General features: G+C 40.0%; 1 protein-coding gene across 2 annotated transcripts; it reads right to left on the reverse strand.

The window, feature by feature from the left end:
- Positions 1-4,404: 4,404 nt before the first annotated feature.
- Positions 4,405-26,797, reverse strand: CNRIP1 (cannabinoid receptor interacting protein 1). Of its 2 annotated transcripts, XM_082642266.1 has the most exons (4): positions 26,492-26,797; positions 24,256-24,406; positions 10,197-10,246; positions 4,405-5,412 (listed from the first exon to the last, which is right to left on the reverse strand). In XM_082642266.1, exons 1-4 carry the CDS (start codon positions 26,668-26,670, stop codon positions 5,268-5,270), a joined length of 525 nt encoding a protein of 174 aa, XP_082498392.1. In that variant the 5' UTR covers positions 26,671-26,797; the 3' UTR covers positions 4,405-5,267. The 2 variants fall into 2 exon arrangements, with proteins under 2 accessions (XP_082498392.1, XP_082498393.1); XM_082642267.1 differs by lacking the exon at positions 10,197-10,246.
- Between the last annotated feature and the right edge of the window lie 727 nt (positions 26,798-27,524).

The raw sequence follows: 27,524 nt of genomic DNA on the forward strand, positions 1-27,524 counted from the left end.
AACGAAGACCCAACACAGCCAAAAATAAATAAATTTATTTTAAAAAAAAAAAGAAGAAATAAATAGAACTTTTGACATCACTCTTGACATTTATCAGATTTTAAGTTCTCTGATTCTGTCCGGATGTTTGCATATTATTAAGAACTGGGTCTTTGTAAAAGAGACCCTATGGGCTTCCCTGGTGGTGCAGTGGTTGACAGTCCGCCTGCCGATGCAGGGGACGCGGGTTCGTACCCCGGTCCGGGAAGATCCCACATGCCGTGGAGCGGCTGGGCCCGTGAGCCATGGCCGCTGAGCCTGCACGTCCGGAGCCTGTGCTCCGCAACGGGAGAGGCCACAACAGTGAGAGGCCCACGTACCGCAAAAAAAAAAAAAAAAAAAAAAAGAGAGAGACTCTGTGAAGCCTGTTTGTGGAGAAAGTCTTTCCCTAACATACCTTAAAATACATTACTTCGAACTATTTATTTTTAAATAATTAAAAATATTTTCTCTACATACATTCTCCTTCTCCTTCTTCTCCTCCTCTTCCTCCCCCTCCTCTCTTTCCGTCTTCTTTTCCTTCTCTTTCTCCTCCTCCTTCCTTCCCCTCCTCCCCCTCATCTTCCTCTTCCTCCTTCTCCTTCATCATCATCTTCTTCTTCTTCATTTTTTGTATAAGACCAGAGCACAAGCTTTGGCCATTACTCATGCATGGAATATTCTTCTAAACGCCTTCAGTTTTCCTCTTTGCATTTTTAATACTTTTGTTTAAAAATGTATTTTGTCCTCTCTGACTTTTTTTTTTTTTTGCGGTATGCGGGCCTCTCACTGTTGTGGCCTCTCCCTTAGCGGAGCACAGGCTCCGGATGCGCAGGCTCAGCGGCCATGGCTCACGGGCCCAGTCGCTCCACGGCATTTGGGATCTTCCCGGACCGGGGCACGAACCCACGTCCCCTGCATCGGCAGGCGGACTCTCAACCACTGCGCCACCAGGGAAGCCCCTCTCTGACTTTTTAAACAAAATGTACCAAGTAATAATGTTATGTGCCAGTCACAGTTAATTTTATATACATTTATATATATATACATATTATATTTATATACATTTATATACAATTATATATTATATATTATTTATTATACGCATTTAATCCTCACAACCACTCTTTAAGGTAAATATTTTTATTATCTCCATTTTCCAAATGAAAAACTTTAAACACAGGACTTCCCTGGTGGTGCAGTGGTTAAGAATCCACCCGACAATGCAGGGGACACAGGTTCGATCCCTGGTCTGGGAAGATTCCCACATGCCACGGAGCAAAAAAGCCCATGTGCCATGACTACTGAGCCTGCGCTCTAGAACCCATGAGCGCCAACTACCGAAGCCCGTGTGCCACAACTACTGAAGCCCATGTGCCTAGAGCCCGTGCTCCACAACAAGAGAAGCCACTGCAATGAGAAGCCCGCGCACCGCAACGAAGAGTAGCCCCCTCTCTCCGCAGCTAGAGAAAGCCCGGTCACAGCAACAAAGACCCAACTCAGCCAAAAATAATTAATTAATTTTAAAAAATGTAAGTGCAGAGATATTAAGTGACTTGTCTAAGGTCACACAGTTAATAAGGACTTGAATTGAGGCATCTTGGCTCCAGAACCTGAACTCTTAAACACTGGGCCATGATGAAACATTTGTGAAAATAATGGATAATCTTCCTAAATAAGTCATCATTATGTATATCAATTTTTATTTGATATCCACAGAAACTATTGTGGTTTAATTCAGGATTATGTCCCTATCTATTATAGTTTTTGACTTATTTTATCTTCTTTCAACATTTTTTCTTGGTCCTCCCTCTGTGAAAAAAATTTATTTTCAGTATATCTGTCTCTACAAATTGCCTTCTTTCCTCTAATTATTCTGCTTCCAATTTCCTAAGAGCCAGAAACTAAATCACCTTATAAGTTAGAACCGTCTTTAAAATATGAGTTCATGAGGCTTTGAGAGAAGACCCAAGCCTTTAGTGGATGGCCTTGGTGACATCTGTGACAGAGATCTTTACTTTTTGGCATGTTTTCTGTTCTCAACTGGGATCTGGATGGCTTAGGTGGTTGGATAAGTGACTTCTCAATAAGCAAGGTGTCACAAAATAGAAATTCAAGGCATTTCTACTCTCTCACCTGTTCCAAAGTGTTTCAGTCATCATAATAATTAGAAGGATGGCCTAGTTCCTCAAGCTTCTGGGTAGCCACCCGATGCTTAGAAGTAGAGAGACATGGCTACAACTTGTATAAAAATAGCCTTCCAGATGGCTGAGGGGCAAAGTTACAACTCAGCAGCTTGATATAGCTGAGCACTTGAATCTGCAAGGAGGAGAGCTATGCTGAGAAGTAGCCAGAGAGACTGGGCTTGAGTCCAATCATAAGTAGAACAGTAGATGCCAGGAGAGATCACTTAAGGTGGCAGATTAGCTGTTAAGATTTCCTGTTTACTTCATCTCCATCCCCTCCCCACCTCCCTTGATTCAACCTTACCTCTTAGCCTCAAGGGAAACATACACACATGCGTGCACACACGCATTTAAACAAAATAAGGAGAATAAAGTAGAGGTACAAACCATAAATCTTAATGTGCTTTAGAAGTCTACTAGCCGAACTCATCTTAGCCACAAGCAGAATGATGGTGAGCACTTGAACTCACCCAGTGTGTCTTTGGGACTTCTATGCTCCAGCTTCTGGGCTGGGGCTCTTTGGTGGGAAGGTGTGTCCAGTGACATGGGCCATGTTTCCCCCAGCCTTGCCTTAAGTCATTCCCAACTCAAAAATGGAAATGCGCAAAAGCCACAATATTGCTTCCACCCCTCAAAGCAAATACTAAGGCTCTGATGGATGAGTCACTAGCTTGAGAGTTCTTGTTTCCCAAATGAAAATATTTACTCATCAAATGTTTCAATAGGCTAAGATATGTAGTTTTCACATTTTCCCACCTTCTAATAACTGCATTTCCACTGGACATTCTGGAATAAAACAAGCCTCTGTCTGTGGTAAACCCATTGCTTTAAAATATCTCAGTGTTTGAAGAGTGTTGGCTTTTAAAATACAGTAATTAGGAATGGATTAGTGCTTATATTTAGCAGCAGTTAATAGACACCATCATTTTTGAAAAACAAGCGAATTGAGAAGCATACTCCTCTCTTTTAACACCGCTCGTGATTAGCCCAAATCCAAGGCATTACTGTGCCCTGCTGGCAGCACAGCCTCATTGCAGGTAAGTAACACAGGTGCAGAGGGTTTGGGGCCAGCCTTCCAAATTCATTTCCACAAGAAATTGATGCTTTGCAATAGTCTCATCAACCTTGCATATTCTTACATGGAATGTTCACAGGCGGCAAAAAAACAAATCCCCAACTTTTTCCAACCCAATAGGATTTGTGCTTCCCAAGTGTACATTACAATATTGTTACCTTTCAAGAGAATGTTTCTTTGCTTCGTAGGGAATTCATCCTCAATCTACATGGAGTACAGGCTTTGTGCCAGGTACCTTGCAGTGCCTGGGAGCAGGCAAGGAGGTCTCCATCCGGATGCACATGCACTGTTACAGCACCACATCCTAAAGCTGCTCAGCTACACAGCTGGCTGACAGGGGTGTGGTCACCCTGGAAGGAGGAATGGAGAGAGGATAGGGACAAGCGTTTTTTGATTGTCCACCAAGAGCCCAAGCCTGTGCTAGCTTTGTAGCAGCCAGTAGAGTATTCCCTGTTTAATGGTCAGAATTGATCTATGAGTTAAGTGTGCTAATTCTACTCTGGGTATATCCCCCTCACCCTGCAACATAGATGGTGGCCTTGTAACAGAGAAGAACAAACCTGACTCCATATTGGATCTATTCCTTTAGCTCTAATCCTTGTGCTCTCTTGCCTGTGCTTTGTCATGCTGGTTCTGCACCTTTGGTAAAAGATTGTTGCCTATAGTCTGAAATATACAGGATAGCCATTCTCAAGGTTCTGACCTTTAAAAGTGGAACACTTTCCCAATCATAGAGAGATTAAAAAGTTGCAGAAGACAAAAAAACATTTGTTTTGTTGGAGGTTTACAGGAACATCGTGATCTGACCTACACGGACAGCTACAAGAACAAAGGATTCTGGCACCAAGAAGTTTGCAACAAACAGCCACACCGCCTCCCCTTTTAATATAAAAGATGCCTGAATTCTAATCTTTGGGACAGTAGTCCACCATCTTCCTGGTCTGCTGGCTTTCCGAATAAAGTCGTTATTCTGTGCCCCTCCACCTCATCTCTTGATTTACTGGCCTGTCGTGTGGTGAGCAGTACCAGCCTGGATTCAGTAGCAATCTTAGTAGAGCTGGCCTGGAGGAGAGGTCCACCTGCTAGACAGATATTGCCCAAATTAAGAAGGCAAGTCAGGGATGATTTTTCAATGCCTTTATTAAGAAATATCAAAAGTTGATTATAGTTCCATACACAGTTTTACAAAGTTCAAGTGAAGGGGAATGTAGGGAGGCCATCAGCATGCCTGTTTGGACACCACAGTCACTTGCCAAAGAGTTAACCCTGTCCCTTTGGTCACCTTGTTTAACAGTGGTCCACACAAGGCTCTTTCCCACTTCCACTAGGCCACAGCACAATACCTTACATTATTTGAGTTGTAATACGTTATAAACACTTCTTAAATATTTGTCCTTTTCTTTCGTCATTATTCTTCCCTGCAATAGCCGAGCTGTTTATAGAAAGCACAACACTGGAGTCCCATTGACTGCTGTTTGCATCACATTTTCACAAAGCCTACTTTGACACAGCTGGAAAACATTCCAAGTTACATGTTACCCTTGCACACTTGGGATGGAACCCAAGCACATTGTTATTTTTTATTTAACATTTAACAAAAAAGAAGGAAGCACTCAACTTGGAAACAAAACAGCACAGTCATTCGGTGGAAAAGTTAAGTGTGGGACACAGCCTGTGGATTCCACGGAGCTCCTCCAAGTGGCCACCAGCATGACCAAGAACTGGAGGCAGGAACACCAACACAGAATACAGAAAGGGAGTCTCTCGGGCAGGGTACATCATGGTCTTTTATGTCAGGGACATTGCATCAGAGGGGAATTACACTTTTCAGAATAATCAGGGCTTGTAGATAATTGGCACCCAATGGGAGACAGCAACGGAGTAGTGTGCCTTGGTGAAGGCTTGTGCTGGGTTATCTAAAAGTGGATCTCTGAAGAGACTGTCCAACAGCATCAGAAAGCGCCATCTTCAGAGGAAGGACTCCTTGTTCACCCACATGAGACTGCGGGTCTCATTGGGCTTGCATTCGTACTCGATGACGGAGAAGGGGCTTCCCCACTGGCAGTGATCTCGCTTGTGGTAATTGTAAAACTTGACCTGCCATACCGTCTCGAAGGTCCCAATGTCAGTGAACTGAGGGAAGAGAAACACGCCCCATCAAAACCTCATTCTGCCATGAGCAAACACAAGAGTTGATGTTTGTGAAAGAGATATAATAGGGAAGAACAAATCTGACTCCATATTAGATCTGTTTCTTTTACTTCAACCTTTGTATTCTATTGCTTTGGCTTCCAGTTAAGAATGTTGCCTATAGCCTGCAATATACAGGACAGCCCATTCTCAAGCCTCTGACCTTTAAGAGTACAACACTTTCCCATTCATATAAAAATAAAAAGTTGTAGAACAGAGAATAACATTTGTCTTGTTGGAAGTTTACAGGAATATCGTGACCTGACCTACGTGGACAGCTGCAAGAACAAAGGATTCCTGCACTAAGAAGTTTATACCAACCAACTCCCCCCTTCACCCCTGCCCCTCACCTTTTAGTATAAACGAAGCCTGGATTCTGACTGGGGTAAGATGTTTCTCTAGGACATTAGTCGGCCACCTTCTCAGTCTGCTGGCTTTCCAAATAAAGTTCCCCCAATAACTTGTCTCCCGACTTACTGCCTGTCATGCAGTGAGCAGAATGACTTTAGACTTAGTAACAGATGTACCGTGTAATGAGGTGTAATCTGTGTAATCACTCCAGGCTCTTGTGGTCTGAAAGCTTAGGCCCTTACTCTAATGAACTATCTTCCTTTATTATGAGAGAGATTTTCCTGAAAAGCTGTCTGTAAACCATTTATTTCTCTATAAAATCTTATTCCCATACCACTCATGGCATTTGTTATCATATTTCCTTTAATACAAATAACTCCCCAAATGTATCTGTTTCCCATATTTAGGTTCTGGAAACTTCTCTTAGAATCTCAGAATTTCAGAGGTTGCCACAGAAGGCAGATTGGGAAGAGAAGAGAGGGAATGGTGTTTAATGATTGTCTTTGGTTTCTTTTTTGAAAAATAGCTGTACAAAATAACATGTGCACAACAACATGAAACAAAAGCTACAACTGCCCTCCCATCAGTAATTTCAATTCCAGGGAAAACTATGTTATCGGAAGCATTTGTTTGTTAAAGACCCTACTTTAACCTTCAAATACTATTGAGTGTTTATAAGCCATGCCCATGTCTCAGGTTCTGATTTTACATTACCCAAAACCCTATGTGAGTACCTACTGTGTGCCTCGTACATAGAAAAATTTGTATAAGGCGTGATCCTTTGCTCTCGAGAAGTTTGCATTCTACTTCCAGAAGGTAGGCCCTGCAAACACTGCATGGAATTCTACGGAGTCATGAGCACACAATTCTCATGTAGCTGAGAAGAGGGCACAGAATACCCTAGAGGCCATTGGGCAGGGGCTCAAGTGGCCTGTAGGGTAGCCTGACCCTGCCACTGCCTCCTGGAGCTATTTAGGGGATGTGGCAGTAAACAGCATGATGCCTGTCGTTATTTTCTCCTCTGACCCACCCCCCGTCATGGGAGGAGGCCAGGCCTGACTTAGCAGGGTTCTTAGACTTGTCAGGAGCCAGAAGACATTGTGGGGGAGGGCTGTGAGCAACAGGAGCCTTATGCTTGTGGTTGCTACAGGAGGAGGGTGATCAGGTGCTCCCCAGATAGCCTTCCAAGATGCTCTCAAAATCATATCCTGCCCCATTGCCTCATCCTGCTAATCGGACCCTAAGACAAGGTATGGCTTGCCTTTGAGAAATCTGCTTGACCTGAAACAGTAGGTGATATACCTAGAGTCCACAAATCTTCTCCCAGGTAAGAAAATGAAGGATTTCTTTTTCAGAGTCATAGCTTAAAGACCTGTGCATACATATGCAGCTTTATTCACAAAAGCCCCAGCGTGGAATCAACCCAAATGTTTCATCCTTCACCTGGTGATAGATACATTTTGGTATATCAGTAAAATGGCTTTTTACTCAATAATAGAACATACTGATTCAGGCAGCAACAGTGATGGATCTCAAAGACATGCTGAGCAAAAGAATCTAGACCCCAAAGAATACATGTACTATATGATTCCATATATATATATATATATATATATATATATATATATATCCATATAATTTATAGTGATAGAATATAATCTATGCTGACAGGAAACATCTGTGGTTACCCAAGTTACCTGGGGTAGGAGGAGGGAATTGACGATTGATGAAAATGTGCAAGAGGGAACTTTTTGGGGTAATGGAAACATTTTACATCTTGATTGGGGTGGTGGTTACAAGAGTATATGTATGTGTTTGTTAAAACTCATTGATCAGTATACTTAAAATGGGTACATTTATTATATGAAAACTATACAACAAAGTTGATTAAAAATTAGAACTATGGATTTTTAGTGAGCAACAAGGAAACAGGTATTCTGAATACTGCCAATGGGAACTGAATTACATAGACTTTCAGAAGGGTAATTTGTATCAAGTAAAGGTGTGAACATACTTGGGTCCAGTAATTTCACTTATAATTTATCTTAAGAATACCACAGGGTTTCGAGTAGTGAAAAATTGAACACTAAATTTCCATCCTTAATTAATTATGGCATATGTGTATAGTGGAATACTATGTAACAATTCTAAATGTAAATATTTAATAAAATTTTTCTAGTATTCTATATTGTCACCTGAACTAAGCAGAGTACCAACAAGACTGTCTAGTGTTAATTCCATTAAAATTACACATGTTAATGCTGATGGAATAAGTTTTATTTTCTTCTATGTACTTATTTGTACTTAAAAAATTTAATGATTGAATTTTACTTTTATAATCAGAAAAAATGTTAAGCCAAATTGTAAGTATTTACAAGTATTACCAAATAGCTAATATCCTTAATATAAAATATTATATGAATTAACTAGTAAGAACTACTAAGAACATTTGGATAAAACTGGACAGTTCATTAAAAAAATTGGCTAACATCTGAAAAACATTCAAATGTAATATTATTAGTAATTAAAGAAATACATACTTTACAGAGATATTATTCACCTATCAACTTAGCAAACATTTCCAAATACTGGAAGCAATTTAAGCATCCAACTTTAGGAAATTATTATGAAAATGGTGAAATATCTGTACTATGAATTTATACAATCACTAAACAGGAATTTAGTTTTAATGATGAGAGAAAATGATCACAATGTTAACAGAAAAAAGATTAAAACACTTTATATACATTATGAATTCAAATACACAAAATAAGATGTATAGAGAAAAGAAAATGAAAAAATATTAACAATAGCTCTCTAAGAAATTGTTTTTATATCTTTTCTACTTAGATTTTCTGCAATAAATAGTTACTTTTATAATCAGAAAGAATATTTTAAGTGGTGAAATGGATCTATCACCCCTGAAAAATTAACATATATATCCCTTGAACCCTAGGGATTTAATAAATTCTATTAAGGATACATATATGCTAATGAAAATATTACAACTTTGTTTACAATATGGTAATGGTGGTAATAATAAACTGATATCTCATTTTACAAATCACCAAGATGACTTATTATTATTTTTGACCAGCATAGGACACTGTACATTTTAAGTGCAACTGAATTAAGTTATAAAAATATTTTACAAACACCAGCTAAACTTTTGAGGGAGCAGCTTGATATCAGGCTAGGTAAGTGGAAAAGACAATACCTTTTCTGAAACAGATATAAATAAAAGTTGGTCACAAGAACAAACAAAGATGATCACGACCACAGGCAAAAAACAAAAACAAAAAGCCTTAAGGCACTACACTTAAACCTGAATGACCTTAAAATTAATAAAGTCTCAATCTAAGAGTTCTCAGTAACACAGGAGACCAAAATAGAAGTCTGTTGACAGCAAGTCACAGCTAAAGATATGGGATGCTTAGGTGCTTCTACTTTGTTTCTCTGTTATTAATGTTGGACCCAAGGTCTTATTCAAGTAAACTTAACTGCTGCTAAATAGGCATATGTCTTCCTTTCTCCCACACCTTAGTTGTTTTAACTTCCCATTAGCCTTCTTCCTATTCTTCCTTCTAGAGTTCTATTTCCTGGGCATCTCTCTACCTAACTCAGGATTTCTTCTCTTCTGGCTAAGAACAGATGTGCTATCCAAAGCTGATATTCCTCTTGAAGAACAGAGGAAGCAACTACAAGCTCTCCATTCCCTCCCAACCCATCTGTGCCTTCCAAGGAAATTTTACCCAGGCAGGCTCCCAGGTAATGCAATTATACATGGTGTAATTCTGTGCATTTAATAGCTCTTTTTTAAAATACAATTACTTTCACATATGTCATTCCACATTGGTGTTGTGACTGGTTTTAACATCTCATTCTAAGGATGAAAGAACTAATATTCAGAGAGGTTAAGTGAGTTGGCCTAGGTCTACATTGTGCAGCCAGCTAATGCTAGAAGCAGGTCAAGAAGCTAGGTTTCCTAATTCCTATCTAGAAACTATAATCAATGGACCAAATTATTTATATAAGCAAATGAGCTAAAAGGTACTGAACGGTTTTTCTTTTTTCTCCCTGAGTGAGAAGAACATCTATGAACTGTCGTGTGTAGAGCGCTTTAGGACACTACTATGGACTGAATGTTTGTAGCCCCCCAAAATTCATATGTTGAAGCCTAAATCCCCAATGTGATGGTATCTGGAAGTGGGGCCTTCCAGAAGTAATTAGAGTGTGAAGATGGAGCCCTCATGAATTGGATTAGTGTCCCTATAAAAATAGACACAAGAGGGATGATCTCTCTCTTTCTCTGCTTTCCTTCATGTGAGAACACAGCAAGAAAGCAGCTGTCTGTGAATCAGAAAGATTGTTCTCACCAGATACCAGGTCTGCTGATGCCTTGATCTTGGACTTCCAGCCTCCAGAACTGTGAAAAATAAATATTTGCTGTTTAAGCCACCCAGTCTATTTATTCTGAAACTGACACTCTACTACATACCTGGACATTTTATTTGCCTTAGTGTTCTTACAAGTTGCAAGGCTTGGTACACTTTTATTTCACAACCGATGTGAAAGAGAACCCATCAGCTTCCAAAGAGAGGAGACTCGTTTGTAGTGCTCAGTAACAAATGAGGAATCTGAAGAACTTGTTTTAAACAATTTCCATGGTGGTCTTACAACCAGATGCCCTAGAATCCCCAGAGTACTTCTCTCTACTCACCATTCCACCGAAATCCACTGGAGACATGTGAAATTCACCAAGAATAGAGTCACTTAGAAATCCACTGACTTGGGAGCACAGAATGAGATTACATTGATAGAGACATGATGTTATTTCCTTAGTAAATAAAATCAGTATAAATAAGCATCTTGGGGCTTCCCTGGTGGCGCAATGGTTGAGAGTCTGCCTGCTAATGCAGGGGACGTGGGTTTGAGCCCTGGTCTGGGAGGATCCCACATACCGCGGAGAAACCAGGCCTGTGAGCCACAACTACTGAGCCTGCGCGTCTGGAGCCTGTGCTCCGCAACAAGAGAGGCCGCGATAGTGAGAGGCCCGCGCACCGCGATGAAGAGTGGCCCCCGCTTGCCACAACTAGAGAAAGCCCTCGCACACAGAAATGAAGACGCAACACAGCAAAAATAAGTAAATAAATTAATAAACTCCTAAAAAAAAAAAAGCATCTATGACTTTTACTGTGATGTGACCTACCAATTCCTACTGGATTCCAAGCCTCTTTATTCCTGTACTGTTTGAAGTTTTAGTAGTAAATACATATTTTCCACTTCTCTTAGCTGAATAGATAGGACTAAAAGTTCTGGGTCTTATAAGTATGCTTAACTTTATAAGAAACTGTCAAACTTTTCTAAAGTGATTGAGCCGTTTTACATCCCTACCGGTAATATGAGAGTTTCAGTTGTTTTACAGACTCTGCAAAAGTTGACATTGCCGGTCCTTTTAACTGTAGCCCATCTATTGGTAAGAAAAAGAAAGGCAATAAACAGCAGAAACCCATGAAACAGAAAAAGGAAAACCAGTAGAGGAAAATTGATGAAACTAAAATCTGTTTGTTTGGTTTTTTTTGAAAATGTCTTCAAAATTGATAAACCCCCGCAAAACTGAGCAGGAAAAAGAAAGCAAGTTACCAATATTAGGAATGAAAGAGATGCTATCACAATTGATCCTATATTAGGAACAATGTGGGATCCTTAGATTAGGAACAAACTTATACTAATACATTGTTTAAAATGTACAAATTCTTTGAAAGACACAAGCTATCATTAAATCTCTAACTACTTAAGAAATTGAATTTGTAGTTTAAAATCTTCCCAGAAAGAAAATTTCAGGTCCAAATGCCTTCATTGATAAATTCATACATTTAAGGGAAAAATACCAGTTCTACGTAACAGAGGAAGGAACACTTCTCAATTCATTCTGTGAAGCCACTGTTACCCTGATACCACAACCTCACAAAGATATTATTACGAGTAAAGGAAAACTGCAGACAAAAATTCCTCATGGTTTTATGCATAAAATTTGCTTATAATTTTTATTTTTTGAAATATTAGTAAATAAAATCCAGCAAACATAATAAGGATATTACACTGGGACCAAGAGAGATGTATCCTTAGAACTCAAGGATGGTTCAATATTTGAAAATCTATGTAATTCACCATATTAACAAAATAAAGGAGAAACACCATGTAATCATATTAATAGATGCAGAAAGAGCATTTGGCAATTCAACATCCATTCATAATAAAAACTCACAGCAAACTAGGAACAGAAGGAAAGTTCTTCAATCTGATTAAGGGGCACCAATAAAAAACCTATAGCTAACATCACCCTCAATGGTAAGAGACCGAGTCCTTCCTCTATAAGATGCAAATAAGGTACCAAGAGCAGTTCTTACTATTCCTGTACAGCACTGTGTTAGCAGTCTTAAGCTAGTACCTTAAGGCTAGACGGAAGGAAAAAAAAAGGGGAAGTAATACTTTCTATTCACAGATAAACAACTGTTTGCAGAAAATACTATGCAATTAATAAGTGAATTCAGCAAGCTTGCAGGATCCAAAAATCAATTTAGAAAAATTATTATATTTCAGAAATACACTAGCACTGAACAATTAGTATTACTTTTAAATATTTGACTAATTTTGTAGGTGAAAACTGGCATTGCAATATTTGTATTTTTTTTTTACCAATAGTGAAATTAAACTATTTTTATGTATTTACTGATCATCTGTATCTCTTCTGTGAATTGCCTCTTCATGTTTTTTGCTTATTTTTCAATTTTCCATGTCCTATGGTTCTTTTCCTTATTGGTTTCTAAGAATTCTTTATATATTAAGCTACAGATTTTGCCAAAATACTAGAAAGAGCTGACATGAGGAACAGCTTTTACTCTTGGGAATGCATGTGTAAGGCCACCTTACTACGCAAACACAGCCTCACAACAAGCTCATGTACCTCCCTGCCTTATTCCTCTAAACTCCCCCCAGTCGCCTACTAAAGAGACTATCATGAAGACTACCATGATGCAGACAGAATCTCCACTTGGGCTCTCTCCTTGGAGGGACTGAGTGGAGAATTAGACACATTAAAATACAAGTCAGCACTGCTCTTTGAAGTGTGGGTGGAGAGCTTTTAGAGCTGGGTATCCTTAACTCCCTGTACCAGGGCCTCTGGAATCATGTGAATAGAGAGATCACTGCCACTAATCTAAGTCAGATGGCACTTGACTACTTCTTGAGTTCAGCTTCAGGGCTGCAGCACTGTCTGCATGGGCAGTGGCAAATCGAGGCAACACAGCTTAACCATCCATGTTACAAATAAGTTTTTCACCAACCACCGTTTGCCTTTTAATTTAAATTGCCTTTTAAGGAAAATTTAACTTTGTTTACAATGTTTAACAGGAATTTTACATTTATGTAATCAAAGTTTTCCATTTTCACCTTTGGATTTCTTCCATTTCTTTAAGGTTTAGATTAATTCTTTTCATTTTGATTTTTTACAAAGTTGACTTTTTACAGATAACCCTGGGATCCATCTGAAATATCTTTTTGAAGTATGGCATCCAGAAAGAAGAGCAGTGATGTTTCCCCCAAATAGCCAATTATCCTAGCATCACTTAGTCAATGATTTATAAAAATCTGACAAACTACTCTGAGGTAATCTTAGACTCATAAGAAGTTGCTTTGGTGTACCTTTAATTCAGCTTCCCTTGCTGGATTCACCTACTTGATTAACTGCATTTACTTGGGGATCTCAAGACTTCCTTATTACCTGTGAAAGTGGTTGTGTCTGTAATTTACAATATTTAAGCCTGACAAAGGTCATAAAATAGTATTAAAGCATATGTAAGGCTTTCATCACTAGAATGAAATTTTCAATTAACATTATAGCTGCTGACTTGATCAGGAAACCTTCTCTAATTTCAATTAATAATAATTCTAGGACTTCCCTGGTGGCGCAGTGGTTGAGAATCTGCCTGCCAATGCAGGGGACACGGGTTTGAGCCCTGGTCTGGGAAGATCCCACATGCTGCAGAGCAACTAAGCCCATGCGCCACAACTACTGAGCCTGTACTCTAGAGCCTGTGAGCCACAACTACTGAGCCCGCACACCACAACTATTGAAGCCCATGCACCTGGAGCCCGTGCTCCACAACAAGAGAAGCCACCACAATCAGAAGCCCGCGCACCACAACAGAGACCCAATGCAGCCAAAAAATGAATAAAAATTAAAAAAAAATTCCAATTTCAATTGTAATAGAATCACGTATTACAGATAAAATACAAATGCATGGCCAATGCTCAAACCAAAAGCTGTGCGATCACTGTTGGAACAATCATTCACCTGATTCTTCTAGAGTGGAAATTATATTTAAGAACCTAGGCTTTACTGCTGGGACTCATAAAATGCTAAATACCAGCTTAAATCTTTTGGAAAGTGATGTACAGTATAAACATATAAATCAAGTTTGAATATGAGGAAAGTTAAATCTCATAAAATCCAAAACTATGGGAAAACCAAAAGAGACTGTCAACTCTATAGAAAAAATAACCGTCTTCATTTTAAAAGAAGAAATCATAACAGAAAATGAAAAATTTTAATGTAATTATATTTCTACACAATGGAAAATAAAAATAAAGCGATAGTGAGAGAAATATGACAGATACAACAGATTGTTTATCTTTATTAGGAGTCTGTGATTTAAAAAAAAATAATTTCCAACAGACTATTGACGAAACATGAAAGAATAATATACACAAGAAACAAAATTAAATTAACATGTAGAAATGTTCATTCTTGTGATAGTGAAAAGTAAATTAGAAAATATATTTTTTTAAAGTAATTCTCAATGATGTCATAATTTTAACAAAGCCAGTAGACTTTATTGCTAGTAACATTGTAAAATAGTATGTACAACTTAAAAAAAAAACAAAAAAATACCCAAAAAGGCCATATGTGGGAAAAGCCATAAAGATTCAGTTCTTCTTCTTCTTTTTTTTTTTTTGCGGTATGCGGGCCTCTCACTTTGTGGCCTCTCCCGTTGCGGAGCACAGGCTCCGGATGCACAGGCTCAGCGGCCATGGCTCATGGGCCCAGCTGCTCTGCGGTATGTGGGATCCTCCCGGACCGGGGCACGAACCCACGTCCCCTGCATCGGCAGGCAGACTCTCAACCACTGCGCCACCAGGGAAGCCCAGATTCAGTTCTTTTGACCAAGTATTTTTACTCAGATTGAGGTAACTATATGCACAAAACTTTACATTATAGCACTTTTTATGATGGGACAATCAATATATCTAATATCTGGGTAAGAGTGTAATCATTATGATATATTGTGATAGAGTCTTATGTTACCCTTAAAATTATAAAAATGAATATGTAGAAAGTTGTACAAAATATGTATTAAAAACTATTGCAACTACAGGATGTATATATGTGGAAGGTAATCTGAAAATGAGCCAAATCAATGTAGGGATTCCTGGTGCTTTAAAAGTTTATGCACATTTCTGAACCTTGTCATGATATTTTACAATATTTTAAGAAAATCATGCAAAGCCCTTGAAATGCTGGGATGCATCTCCACACTTCTCTGTGTGCCTGTGCCCAACCAGAAAGGAATCCTACATAAATTTGTGGGACTTCAGTCCTATTTGGTGTGATCCTACATGACAGTATTTGAGAATCTGACTTTCTTCAGCAAATAATTAGTACCACACCCCTAAAGGTAAGTTTGTAATTTTCACACCATGTTAGGGCTGACAGTGGTCTTACTGATCAGATAGTGGAATTCACCTATTTGCATTGAGGAAACAGGCCCATTGAATTAAGGTTTGCCTGGGATCACAGTTAATTACAGAAGTAGATGGCATCCCAATACCTTCATAACTTCCAGTTCTAATTCTGACATTCTAGACGTTTCCTCAGGCACCCATACCACTGATGTTTCCCTTGGTGAAGAACGTAAATTTAATAATCCACGAACTTGCTACTTAATTGATTGCATTTACCTGGATATTTCAATGTTTTGGTGTTGTCTGTGAGAGTGTGGTATGTTCATACTTTTTAAAACTTAAGTTTGAAATATTGGTAACTTAAAAACATCGTAGGATAATGATGAAGGCTAGCTGAAAGCTTCACCACTACAATGAACATTTGAATTTAACATAAGAGCTGCTGACATGATCAGGAAACCTCTAATTTCAATTGTTTTCCTTAGAATCAGCCTATTACAAATAAGATACAAATGCATGGCCAATGCTCAAACCAAATGCTGTGTGATCATTGTTGGAACAATCAACTATCAATCACCTGCTTCTTCTAGAGTGGAAATTATATGGAAGAATCTAGGCTTTACTGTTGGGACTCAGGATTCATTAGTTACAGCGTAGAGACCCTTGTCACTACAACATCCTCCCAAAGCATCTAAAGGCTCTCCAACCTTTTAGCAGGTGCTGGACAGGCAATCCAGACTTATGGTGAGTAAGAAAATCGTTCGTTTCATGACTCAGTCTAAATCATTCTCACATTAAAAAAATACCTTTGTTTCATTCTCATTCAAAATAATGTAGAAGTTCTCACTTTAGAGATCCAATTAATAAGTGTTTAATTGAGTTCTTTCTAAAATAAGTTAATCTTCCTCCCTAGTGTTCTGTTTACACCTATAGCAAAAGAAGTATGACTCCACCCTTCTAAAACCAGAGGAACTTATACCTCTGGTCCTCTCAGCCCATACTGGCTCCAGGGAGAAGGTGGGGAGGTCTGCTCTCCTGATCTGTGACCACCTGGAAGATGGGGTACAGTCTCATCTATGGTGACCACCTCTGCACTTGACCCAGTGCTCAGTACCAGTTCAGTGAAAGAATTAACAACTTAAAGTTAGCTCATTGGCCCTTGGGCTCTCATTAAAATTCTGACAGATGGCCAATAGGCACATGAAAAGATGCTCAACATCACTAACTATTAGAGAAACGCAAATCAAAACTACAATGAGGACCACTTCATACAGTCAGAATAGCCATCATTAAAAAGTCTACAAATAACAAATGCTGGAGAGGGTGTGGAGAAAAGGGAACCTCTGTACAGTTGGTGAGAATGTAAATTGGTGCAGCCACTATGGAAAACGGTATGGAGGTTCCTCAAAAAACTGAAAATAGAACTACCATATGATCCAGCAATCCCACTCCTGGGCATATACCCAGACAAAACTATAATTTGAAAAGATACATGCACCCCTATGTTCATAGCAACACTATTTACAATAGCCAAGACATGGAAACAACCTAAATGTCCATCGACAGATGAATGGATAAAGAAGATGTGATATCTATCTATCTATCTATCTATCTATATATATATACATACATACAAACACACAATGGAATATTACTCAGCCATCAAAAAGATTGAAATAATGCCATTTGCAGCAACATGGATGGACCTAGAAATTATCATACTAAGTGAAATAAGTCAGAAAGAGAAAGACAAATACCATACGATGTCACTTATATGTGGAGTCTAAAATACTATACAAATCAACATATCTTTGAAACTGCAGACTCACAGATATAGAGAACAGACTTGTGGTTGCCAAGCGGGAGGGAGAGTAGGGGAGGAAAAGAATGGGGGTTTGGGATTAGCAGAGGCAAACTATTATATATAGGATGGAAAAACAACAAGGTCATACTGTATAGCATGGGGAACTATATTCAATATTTTGTGACAAACCATAATGGAAAAGAATATGAAAAAGAATATATATATCTATATATATGTATAACTGAGTCACTTAGCTGTACAGAAGAAATCAACACAACATTGTACATCAACTATACTTCAACAAAATTTTAAAAAATAAACAAAAATAAAATTCTAATAACTTTATTTTTTTATTAATTAATTAATTTATTTTTGCTGTGTTGGGTCTTCGTTTCTGTGGGAGGGCTTTCTCTAGTTGTGGCAAGCGGGGGCCACTCTTCATCACGGTGCGCGGGTCTCTCACTATCGCGGCCTCTCTTGCTGCGGAGCACAGGCTCCAGACGCGCAGGCTCAGTAGTTGTGGCTCACAGGCCTAGTTGCTCCGCGGCATGTGGGATCCTCCCAGACCAGGGCTCGAACCCGTGTCCCCTGCATTGGCAGGCAGATTCTCAACCACTGCGCCAACAGGGAAGCCCTCTAATAACTTTAGTATTTGCAGTTCTGCTTCGAGTTAATAATTCCTTTCAACTCTAATTACATATGCTATTCTCGATACACTACAGTAGAAGGATACTTACTTGATTTAAAAGAGATTTATTTTGATCAACCAGCCCTTTGTTGAATGTGTGATCTTCAAATATTTTCCTAGAAGTCTAAAAATACCTTTTAAAATGTGTTTCTGTAGAAATGGATGATTTCCTCAGAAAAACAACTAAAATTGACTCAATAAAATCTTCAAAGCCCCCCAAAGGCAAACATTATGGACTAAGTTGAAAGTTAGGGATATTCCTTCCAAATACCATTATTTTGGATCCTGACTTTTATGGGGAAATTCTGTCAGACTTTCAAGTAACAGCTAAATCCTATGCTATGTAAATTGTTTCAGAGCACAAACTATGAAAATGCGCCCAATTCATTTTATTAAGTTATTAACCCTAACACCACATCTTAAACGGTGAAGAACCTTCTAATTGTCCTTTGCCTATCTCCTCTTCCAATCTACATATTGCTACTAGACCAATTTTAACAACATGCAAATCTTGTCACATTACCAGGAACTGGAAGTCCTACATTGAAATGTTTTTAAAAATGGGGAATTGGTGGGTGAAACTTACATAGAGAATTATAAAATCCGACAAAATATAAACAAAAACTATTTGAAGGCTTTAAAAAGCAACTAAAATCAGGACAGAAACCAGAGTTACCCTTGAAAGATCTCAACTATAACAGTTAAGAATTGTCCGTGTGGCTTTTTTGCTTGAGGGTATTCCCCAATCCCCCGGCAGTTCTGGCCCAAGTAAATGGCAGCTTTATCTGCGAGAAGTGGCAGAAGACAGTGTTCAGGGCTGGCAGAGCAGCTGGAAATTTAGGGAGAAAATCCTGGAAACAAGAGAGCTACGGAAGAGGTGAGACCCAAAATCTGACTATAACTCTGCCATAACTCTTCCCTAACTGCTTGTATGGGCTGGTGGGAGGGGGCTTTTTCTGCTTGACTCTTTTTTTTTTTTCTTTCTTTTCCAAACAACAGAAGTTTATTGTCTCACAGTTTGAGAGGTTAGATGTCCCAGATCAAGGTGTCAGCAGGGTTGGTTTCGTCTAAGAGAAGACTTTATTCTTGAAAGAGAAAATTATGCTGAATAAGATTTGTAAGTTCACTGTTTTTTTTTGTGGTTTTTTGTTTTGTTTTTTTAATTGAATGCATTCCCAAACCTGAGAAGTTGGAGCCTTACTGGTTTGAAAGTGTCAAAGCAAAGGGCTCAGGACTGGCAGAGCAGCTGGAAATTTAGAGGAACCTCAGGGTGGATGGATCCCAAAATCTTAGTACAAACTGTCCAATTCCTTGGCTGACTGCTAAACTCCACTGGAACAAGGGAACCAGGCTAGAAAAGCAGCAACTGGAAGTTGAAAAAAATTAAGCACAGATATCAGCTGCTACCCTGCTGAGAAGACAGAATTTGTAGTTTGAGTCCAGCAATGTTACTGCGTGCTAGAATTTAAAAAGAGACTAATCCTCAGAAGAATAAAAGAAACTAGAATCAATAATATATTATCTACAATGTTTAGTTTCTAATCAAGTATTATCAAACATGTAACAAAACAGGAAAGCATGACCCACATTCAGGAAAAAAAAGTCATTCCTACTCTAAATGGGGCCAGATACTAGATCTACCAAACAAGTATTTCAAACCAGCAATTATAAATATGCTGAAAGGAGTAAAGGGGCACATGGTCTCAATGAGCAAACACAGGGAATCTTGAGCGATGGAAACTATAGAAAATACAAATAAAATACTCTAGAGCTGAAAAATACAATGACAGAAAAAATTTCAGAAAGTAAGCACAAGAGTAGCCTGGGAATGGCAGAAGAAAAAAATCACTGAGCTTGAGTATACATCAATAGAAATTATCTAATTTGAAGAACCAATTTTCTTTTCTTTTAGAAAATTGGACAGGACTGTAAAGATCTGTGGGATAATACCAAGCTGTCCAATGTGTAACTGAGGAACTACAAGAAAAGAATAAAGTTGAAAAGAAATTTGAAACAAAATAACAGTTAAAAAGACCAAAATTTGGAAGAACACTAACTTACAGATTCAAGAAATTCAGTGAGCCCCAAGAAGAAAAGATTCAAAGAAATGCACACTTAGGTGCATATAGTCCAACTATGGAAAACCGAACTGTACAATATACAAAGAGATCATTTTACTCTGTGTGTTTACGTGTGTGTGTGTGTGCATAGCCTCAATTAAAATACCTTAATGCAAACAAAAGAAGGAAATAAATAATTAAGATAGGATCAGGGGACTTCCCTGATGGTCCAGTGGTTAAGACTCCAGGTTCCCAATGCAGGGGAGCTGGGTTCGATCCCTGGTCGGGGAACTAAGATCCCACTAAGATACCACAACTAAGCCCATGCGCTGCAACAAAGACACAGCACAGCCATAAATAAACAAACATACAAATAAAAACTAACTTTAAAAAAAGGATAGGATCAGAAATCAATGAAACAGAAAAATGGGCCAGTGGAGCATATGAAAACAAAGCTGGGTTTTTGAAAAAGCCAATAAAATTGATAAATCTCTAGCTAGACTGGTTGGTGGGGGAGAAATGGCAAATTATTAATATCAAGAATGAAAGAGTGGACATCATTAGAGATCCTAAGACATCAAAGAATGGTGGAGGATTATTACCAACAACTTTGTGCCAACAAATTTGACAATTTAATTGAAATAAATGAATGATATCAAAGACCAATTACAAAAATTAACTCAAGGGACTTCCCTGGTGGCACAGTGGTTAAGAATCCGCCTGCCAATGCAGGGGACACGGGTTCGAGCCCTGGTCCAGGAAGATCCTATATGCCACAGAGCAACTAAGCCCGTGCGCCACAACTACTGAGCCTGCACTCTAGAGCCCACGAGCCACAACTACTGAGCCTGCGTGCCACAACTACTGAAGCCCGCACGCCTAGAGTCCATGCTCCGCAACAAGAGAAGCCACCGCTATGAGAAGGCTGTGCACCGCAACGAAGAGTAGCCCCCGCTCGCTGCAACTGAGAAAGCCCGCGTACAGCAACGAAGACCCAATGCAACCCAAAATAAATAAATTTATTAAAAAAGTTAACTCAAGAAATAAAACCTGAATAGCCCAATATCAATTCAGGAAATTGAATTTGTAATTAAAAACCTTTGGACAAAGTGAAATGCATGCTTTTATTGGTGAATTCTATCCAACATTAAATAAGAATAATATTAATTCTATACAAACTCTTCCAGAAAACGGTAGAGTGAACAACTTTCCAAATAATTTTATGCAGCTAGTATTATTACTCTGATACCAAAAACCAGATAATGACAAGAAAAGAAAACCATAGACCAATATTCCTCAGGAACACAGATATAAAATCCTCAATAAAATGTTAATGAGGGACTTCCCTGGTGGTCCAGTGGTTAAGAATCTGCTTTCCAATGCAGGGGATGCAGGTTTGATCTCTGGTCGGGGAACTAAGATCTCACATGCCATGGGGCAACTAAGTCCGTGCGCCACAACTACAGAGCCCAGCCGCAACGAAGAGCCCATGTGCCACAACTAAGACCCGATGAAGCCAAAAATAAATAAATAAATATTTTTTTAAAAAAGAAAAAAAAATGTATCATACATAGAAAAGCTTAGGGATGCTACAAAAAAAGACCCCGAACAACTATTAGGACTAATAAGTGAAATTAGCAAGGCCTCAGGATTCTAGATGAATGTAGAAAAAATCAATTTTACTTCTATATACTAATAACTACCATTTATAGTAGCATTTAAATATGAAATACTTAATGATAAATTTAACAAAGTATGTATAACATCTGTACAGGGAACACTGTAATACATTATAGAGAGAAATTAAAGAAAACCTAAATAGGCAGATATATTCATGTATCAGAAGGCTCAATAGTAATGTGTCAAATCTTTCCAAACTGGCATATAGATTTAATGCAAACCCAATTAATACCCCAATTTTTGGAGAAATTGACAAGCTCATTCTAAAATCTATATAACAATGCAAAGGGCCTAGAATAGTCAAAATAACTTTGAGTAAACAAAGAAGGAAGATTTAGGCTATCTGATTTAAAGACTACATTATAGACCATGAAACAAAATTGTTTTGGCTCTTCTAGGTCTTTTGCAATTCCAAATTTAAAAGACTGATATATAATTAAGTATGTAAAGTAACTGGAATTCTCATGCATTGCTGGTTGAAATATGAAATGGTACAGCAGTCTGGATATTTCTTATATGGTTAAACATGTACTTACCATGTGACTCATCAAATCTCCTCTTAGGTATTTACTCAACAGAAGTGAAAACATCCTCACTCTAAAACTCATACTCAAATATTCATAGCAACTTTATTCATAACCTCAAAAGCTGAAAACACCCCAGCTGTTCATTTATTGGTGAAGGGACAAATAAACTGTACTATATCCTTCCCATGGAATACTACTCAGTGATAAAAGGAACCAACTATTTATATGACAACATTATGCTACAACATTATACATTATACAAGAACATTATGCTAAGTGAAGGAAGTCAGGCACATTGCTACGATTCTATTTACATGAAATTCTAGAACTGTTAAAACTAAGTTATTGAGACAAAAAGGTCAGAGAGGGCTAAGCCTGGGGGCATCGATTACAGATGGGCGTGGAGGAATTTTTGGGGATGACAGAAATGTTCTATATTTTTGTTGGGGTGGTGATTATACAGTAGTTAAAATCTATGTAACTGAATACTTTAAATTGGTGTATTAATGTATTTACATACAATTTATATGTAAATTGCTTATCAAAGTTGACTTACAAACCTTCAATGAGTTCCCACAGGCATTAAGATAAATTCAATAAGGAAAGAAGGTCCTGTAACATCTAAACTCTACTTTCCTCTCCAGCTTAATCTTTATTTTTTTTAATTTTAAAAATTTTTATTGGAGTATAGTTGATTTACAATGTTGTGTTAACTCCATCTTAATCTTGAGTCAGTCTCTGCCTCACTGTCTGCTCCAGCTATATAGGGCTTCTACTCATTCATTGAAACACATTCTGCTCTCCCCCGGCTCTTGATCATTGTACCTCCTTCTTCCTCAAGTACTCCCTATTCCCTCCACTTTTACATATCTTTAGTTCTTTCTCAAGAAAGCCATCCCCTAAATCTTGAGCTAGACTAAGATCCCTGGTATATATCCCAAGGGTACCACTACTGTTTCAGTACATTTTGTATAATAACAATTATCTACTTTATTATTGATAATCATGTATAAAGTATGTTTTTCTCCTCTAGATAAGAAGCCCCATGAAGCCAGGGATATCTATTTTGTTCACCACTCTTCTTCCAGTGCCTGATATATATAGGAAATGCTTATATATTTGCTGATAAATCAACCAAACAAAATTTAAAAGCCCTAAATGAAATACTAGCATATTGAATGTAGTAATATATTACAAATAATAAATGACATTAAGTAGGGTTTATTTTAAGAAATAAAGGGAAGTTTAGTATTTCAAAGTATATTTTATATTTATTCCATTAATTTATCAAAGGAGAAAAACTATCTCCGTAGATGGGAAAAGGAATTAGAAGAAATTCAACTCACCTCCCAATTAAAAAAAATACCTCTTAGTGAACTAGAAACAGGATGCTTTAACATAATAAATATTTGAAACTAACATTGTGTCTAACAGTGAAACCCTGGAGACAAGGGTTACCACTATTAGTAGGCAACATTATTCTAGAAACATTAGCCAATGCAGGAAGGCCAGAAAAAAAAAATCCAAAAATGACACAATTATATGTAGATTATGACTGTCTACCTGAAAAACCCAAGATCGTCGAATGAAGAATTTTAGTAAGCAAGTTCAGTAAGGTGACCAATTACAAAATACACAAACACATACTGTAAAAGCAATGTCTTTAAAACAATGCAGCTTTGGCGTAAGTGTAGACAGAACAATGGAACAGATTACAAAAATGTAGGGAGAGACTTAAATTTTTGCCACATAAGAAATTACTATGAAACTGATCACTGGAGAAGCATGGATCATTTAATTAATTGTACTTGGACATTATGAACAAATATATTCGAATATGAAACCATGAATTGAAATAATGTTTCATATTTTCTTTTCCATGGTTTCCACTTGCCCTGGCACCACACTCCAACAATCCCAAGTAGGCCTTACCGGCATGGTGATCTGGATGGGCTGCCGTTCTCCACTCTTGGTTGGGGCCACACCTTCTGTGTCATATGTTCCTGTATATACGATTCTGTCCCCATCAGGCTCTTTAGACTTCAGTTCCAGCGGGACAAGCACACCACCAATGGAAATGTTCCTGCAATGGACTTGAGTTGACCACATATGGTAGGAATTAGCTTAGGCACCCTGTCCTGGTCTGAACCACAACTCCAGGCAGAAACCCCATAGGGTGTGGCTAACGGAGACACTGTGGTGTGGCAGAAAGTTCTGAGAGTTTAGGGGGCTTGACTTCCCCAGCTAACCAGTCATGTGACGCCAGGTCAACTACTTAATCTCTCTGGATTGACATCAGTATTCTCATCCAAAGTACTTGCACAAGGCTGAGTTAGGCTCTGTCAGTGGTCTTCTTCTTTAGTTTCTCATCTGTGGAGCTATTAAAAACCTACCTATACCCACCCCATCTCAAACTGCAGAGAATAGGATTCAATTGGTCTGGGGTGTGGTTTGGGCACTAGAAAATTTATTTTAAGGTTGCATAGGTGATTCTAATGCACAGGTAGGATTGAGAACCACTGAACTAATTCTCTAATGGTTTTTTCTTCTGTTCCAACAGTCAGGGGTCCCATAATTTGGGGTACTCTTCCTCAAGCCAGCCACACACCAAAAATTCTCACTGGCATCATTTCTTCATGTTAGGGTAATGGTTCTCAAAGTGTCATCCCTGGACTAGCAGTATCAGTATCACCTGCCAACTATTAGAAAGCAAATTCTTAAGCTCCGCTCTAGATGTAGTAAACTAGAGTTTACTACATCTAGGATGGGGCTCAGCCATATGTGTTTTATTGAGCCCTCCAGGTGATTCTGATGTATACTCAAGTTTGAGAATCACTGGGTTAGGGCACTGAAAAACTTTGATAAAATTAAAGTGTAACAAAAAAAGTTTTATCATTAACACAAATTTGTTTTTAGATTAACTTGAAAAATAGAGAACTATCCTGAAGGAAACAGAACAGATAACTTGGTAGAAGGGGTTGCCAGGAAAGAAGGGAAAGAAAAAGTCTGGATTATAACCAGATGCACAGAACACTGGGGAATGTGAGGATAATGGGTGCTTGGAGCTGTCAGTGATGAGGACAAGTAAATGGACCAAGAGCATTAGACACAACTCAGGTTTGACTCTAGGTCGTTCAGTTGGAGCCTGGCACCTAGAAGGCCAATACAAGTTTGTTGAATTAACAACTACTGGAGGACAAGTAAGCTATAAAAGGTGTCAGGTGGATTCAAAGCCCTCTCCACCCCACCTCCCAAGCTCAGCAAATGGTAGATACAGTATAGGATGGTTTATTTCCTCTTTCCACACTAGACTTCACACCATGCTTACGTGGAAGCTGAGAGGTAAAGGATTCCAGCCCTGGATACTTCCCCATAAGCTACTGCACCCTCCTACACTGACTTTCCAGCCAGAGCCTACTGGATGCGTCAACCTCTGGTAGCAGAGAAGAGATAAACCCTGCCACGAATAAATAAGTATAAAAAAAACCCATCCTTTTGTTGTCAGGATGTTGCTAATCACCGGCTGAACAGACAATTCGGGAGAAAAAGAAAAACACCAGGCAAGGAAAACCGGGAAACTAGGCCTAAGCAGAGGAGGCTGCCTTCCGTCTTGCTCTTCCAGCCCCGGGGTCCCAGGCTCATAAGGGTTGATGGAGGAGTGGGGAGCATCCCTCAGGGAGCCCCAATAATCACCCGCCCCCGACTTTCCACCTCATTCCTCAGCCTTTCTCCTTCCTTCAGCCTCACAGAACGGGGCAGAGGAGGACCGGGATTGCGGTAAGTGAACCCCGCGGCGAGCTTCTCCCCTCTGCCCCACCCCGGCCGCCTGCGGGTCCGCGCCGATGGCTGCACAGGAGGGATGAAAATTTTACAAGGAAAGAAAAAGCCCCCAAACCCCTGGCTTCCTGTCGCTGTTTTAAACATCCCACCCCGCGAGGCGTGGAGGGAAGCGAGAACAGCAGAGAGAGTAGTGTAAGGCAGGGGACGAGACCTAGGGTGCAGGGAGCTGACCTTATACACCCCCCTCCCCCCCGCCAACCTCCTGGGACCGCTGGGCGCGGTGCGAGGCAAGAGGTGCCCAGGAGAGGCTCCGGCTGTCCCGGGGGCCTCGGTCCACCCCGCGTACCCCAAGTGGGGCCGGTCAGCCGCTGCGCGCGCCCGCACTCACTCGACCTGCAGCGTGGTGGGCTTAATCTTCACCTCCACCTTGTAGGAGGAGCCCGTGAGCAGTTTGATGGTGCGGTTCTGGCCGAAGCGCTGCCCGTCCACCTTGTAGAAGACCGGGCCGTCGTTAGGCTGGATGCGCAGCGCGATGGAGAGGCGCACGAGGCCCGGCAGGTCCCCCATGGCTGGGCGCGGGCGGGCGAGCGGGCGCGGCGGCTCCGCGGGGCGGGGGACTGCGCTGGCTGCGACCCGGTGGCTAGAGCGCGGTGGGCGGAGAGGAAGCGCGCGGAGGGAGAGGGAGGTGGTGGAGAGAGGCTGCGGCTAGGAGCCCGAGCTGTCGCGGACGTCAGCCCCGGCTTCCAAGGAGCAGCTCCCGAGGCTGTGACCCCCTGCCCGCCTTGGCGAGGAACCGCGCCCCAGGGACAGCTCCGATGTCCCGGGCTCCACCATCCCCCGCTTCCCGTGCCTCGCCCTCCGCGCACCAGGGGGCTCGCTCCGGCCCGCAGGCCGCGGGCTGCTCAGCGCAGCTGGGTGGGAGAGAGTTAATCCTGTTTACGCACTACAATCCCCTCCAGATGGGGAAGAGGACATTTTGACTCCTCCTAGAGCGGCGCGGGGCGGGGGGAGGAGAGGATTGGGAGGGAGGGGGTAGGTCCTGGGTTTAAGTGACACTACACCAATGGGCGAGACCTCGGAATCTGGACACCCCCTCGGTCAGCGAAGGACTGCGGATACCATTGCTCGCAGATCGAGCTCCAACCAGGCAGGAGGAGGCTGAGAGGAGAAAGGGAGACGGGAAGCGGGGCAGGAAACCGTTAGCCAGTGATTTTAATCTCAGGAAACATGTCTTTCCAAAGCTTAGGGGACATGGCTGAGGGAAGGCGCAATTCCATCTAATGTGGACTGCACGCCATGCTGAACTAGGAGTGTGTGCAAGAAAAAGAAAATAACTAATATGTATTCAAGGGGCTACATCTTCTCATGGGTGTTTATTTCCATTATGCATATCCTTGTCTCAAGAATGACACCGTGTAATG

This window comes from Mesoplodon mirus (assembly GCF_964341445.2).
Source record: "Mesoplodon mirus genome assembly, chromosome: 14".
In the NCBI taxonomy this organism is placed as follows: domain Eukaryota; kingdom Metazoa; phylum Chordata; class Mammalia; order Artiodactyla; family Ziphiidae; genus Mesoplodon; species Mesoplodon mirus.

Excerpts from the sequence above, each read along its gene's own strand:
- CNRIP1 (XM_082642266.1), bottom strand. The coding sequence starts at position 26,670 with ATGGGGGACCTGCCGGGCCTCGTGCGCCTCTCCATCGCGCTGCGCATC. Across the intron at positions 24,407-26,491 it reads CCCACCACGCTGCAGGTCGA|GAACATTTCCATTGGTGGTG; the intron begins GTGAGTGCGGGC and ends AGTCCATTGCAG. Across the intron at positions 5,413-10,196 it reads ATCAGCAGACCTGGTATCTG|TTCACTGACATTGGGACCTT; the intron begins GTGAGAACAATC and ends CTCTTCCCTCAG.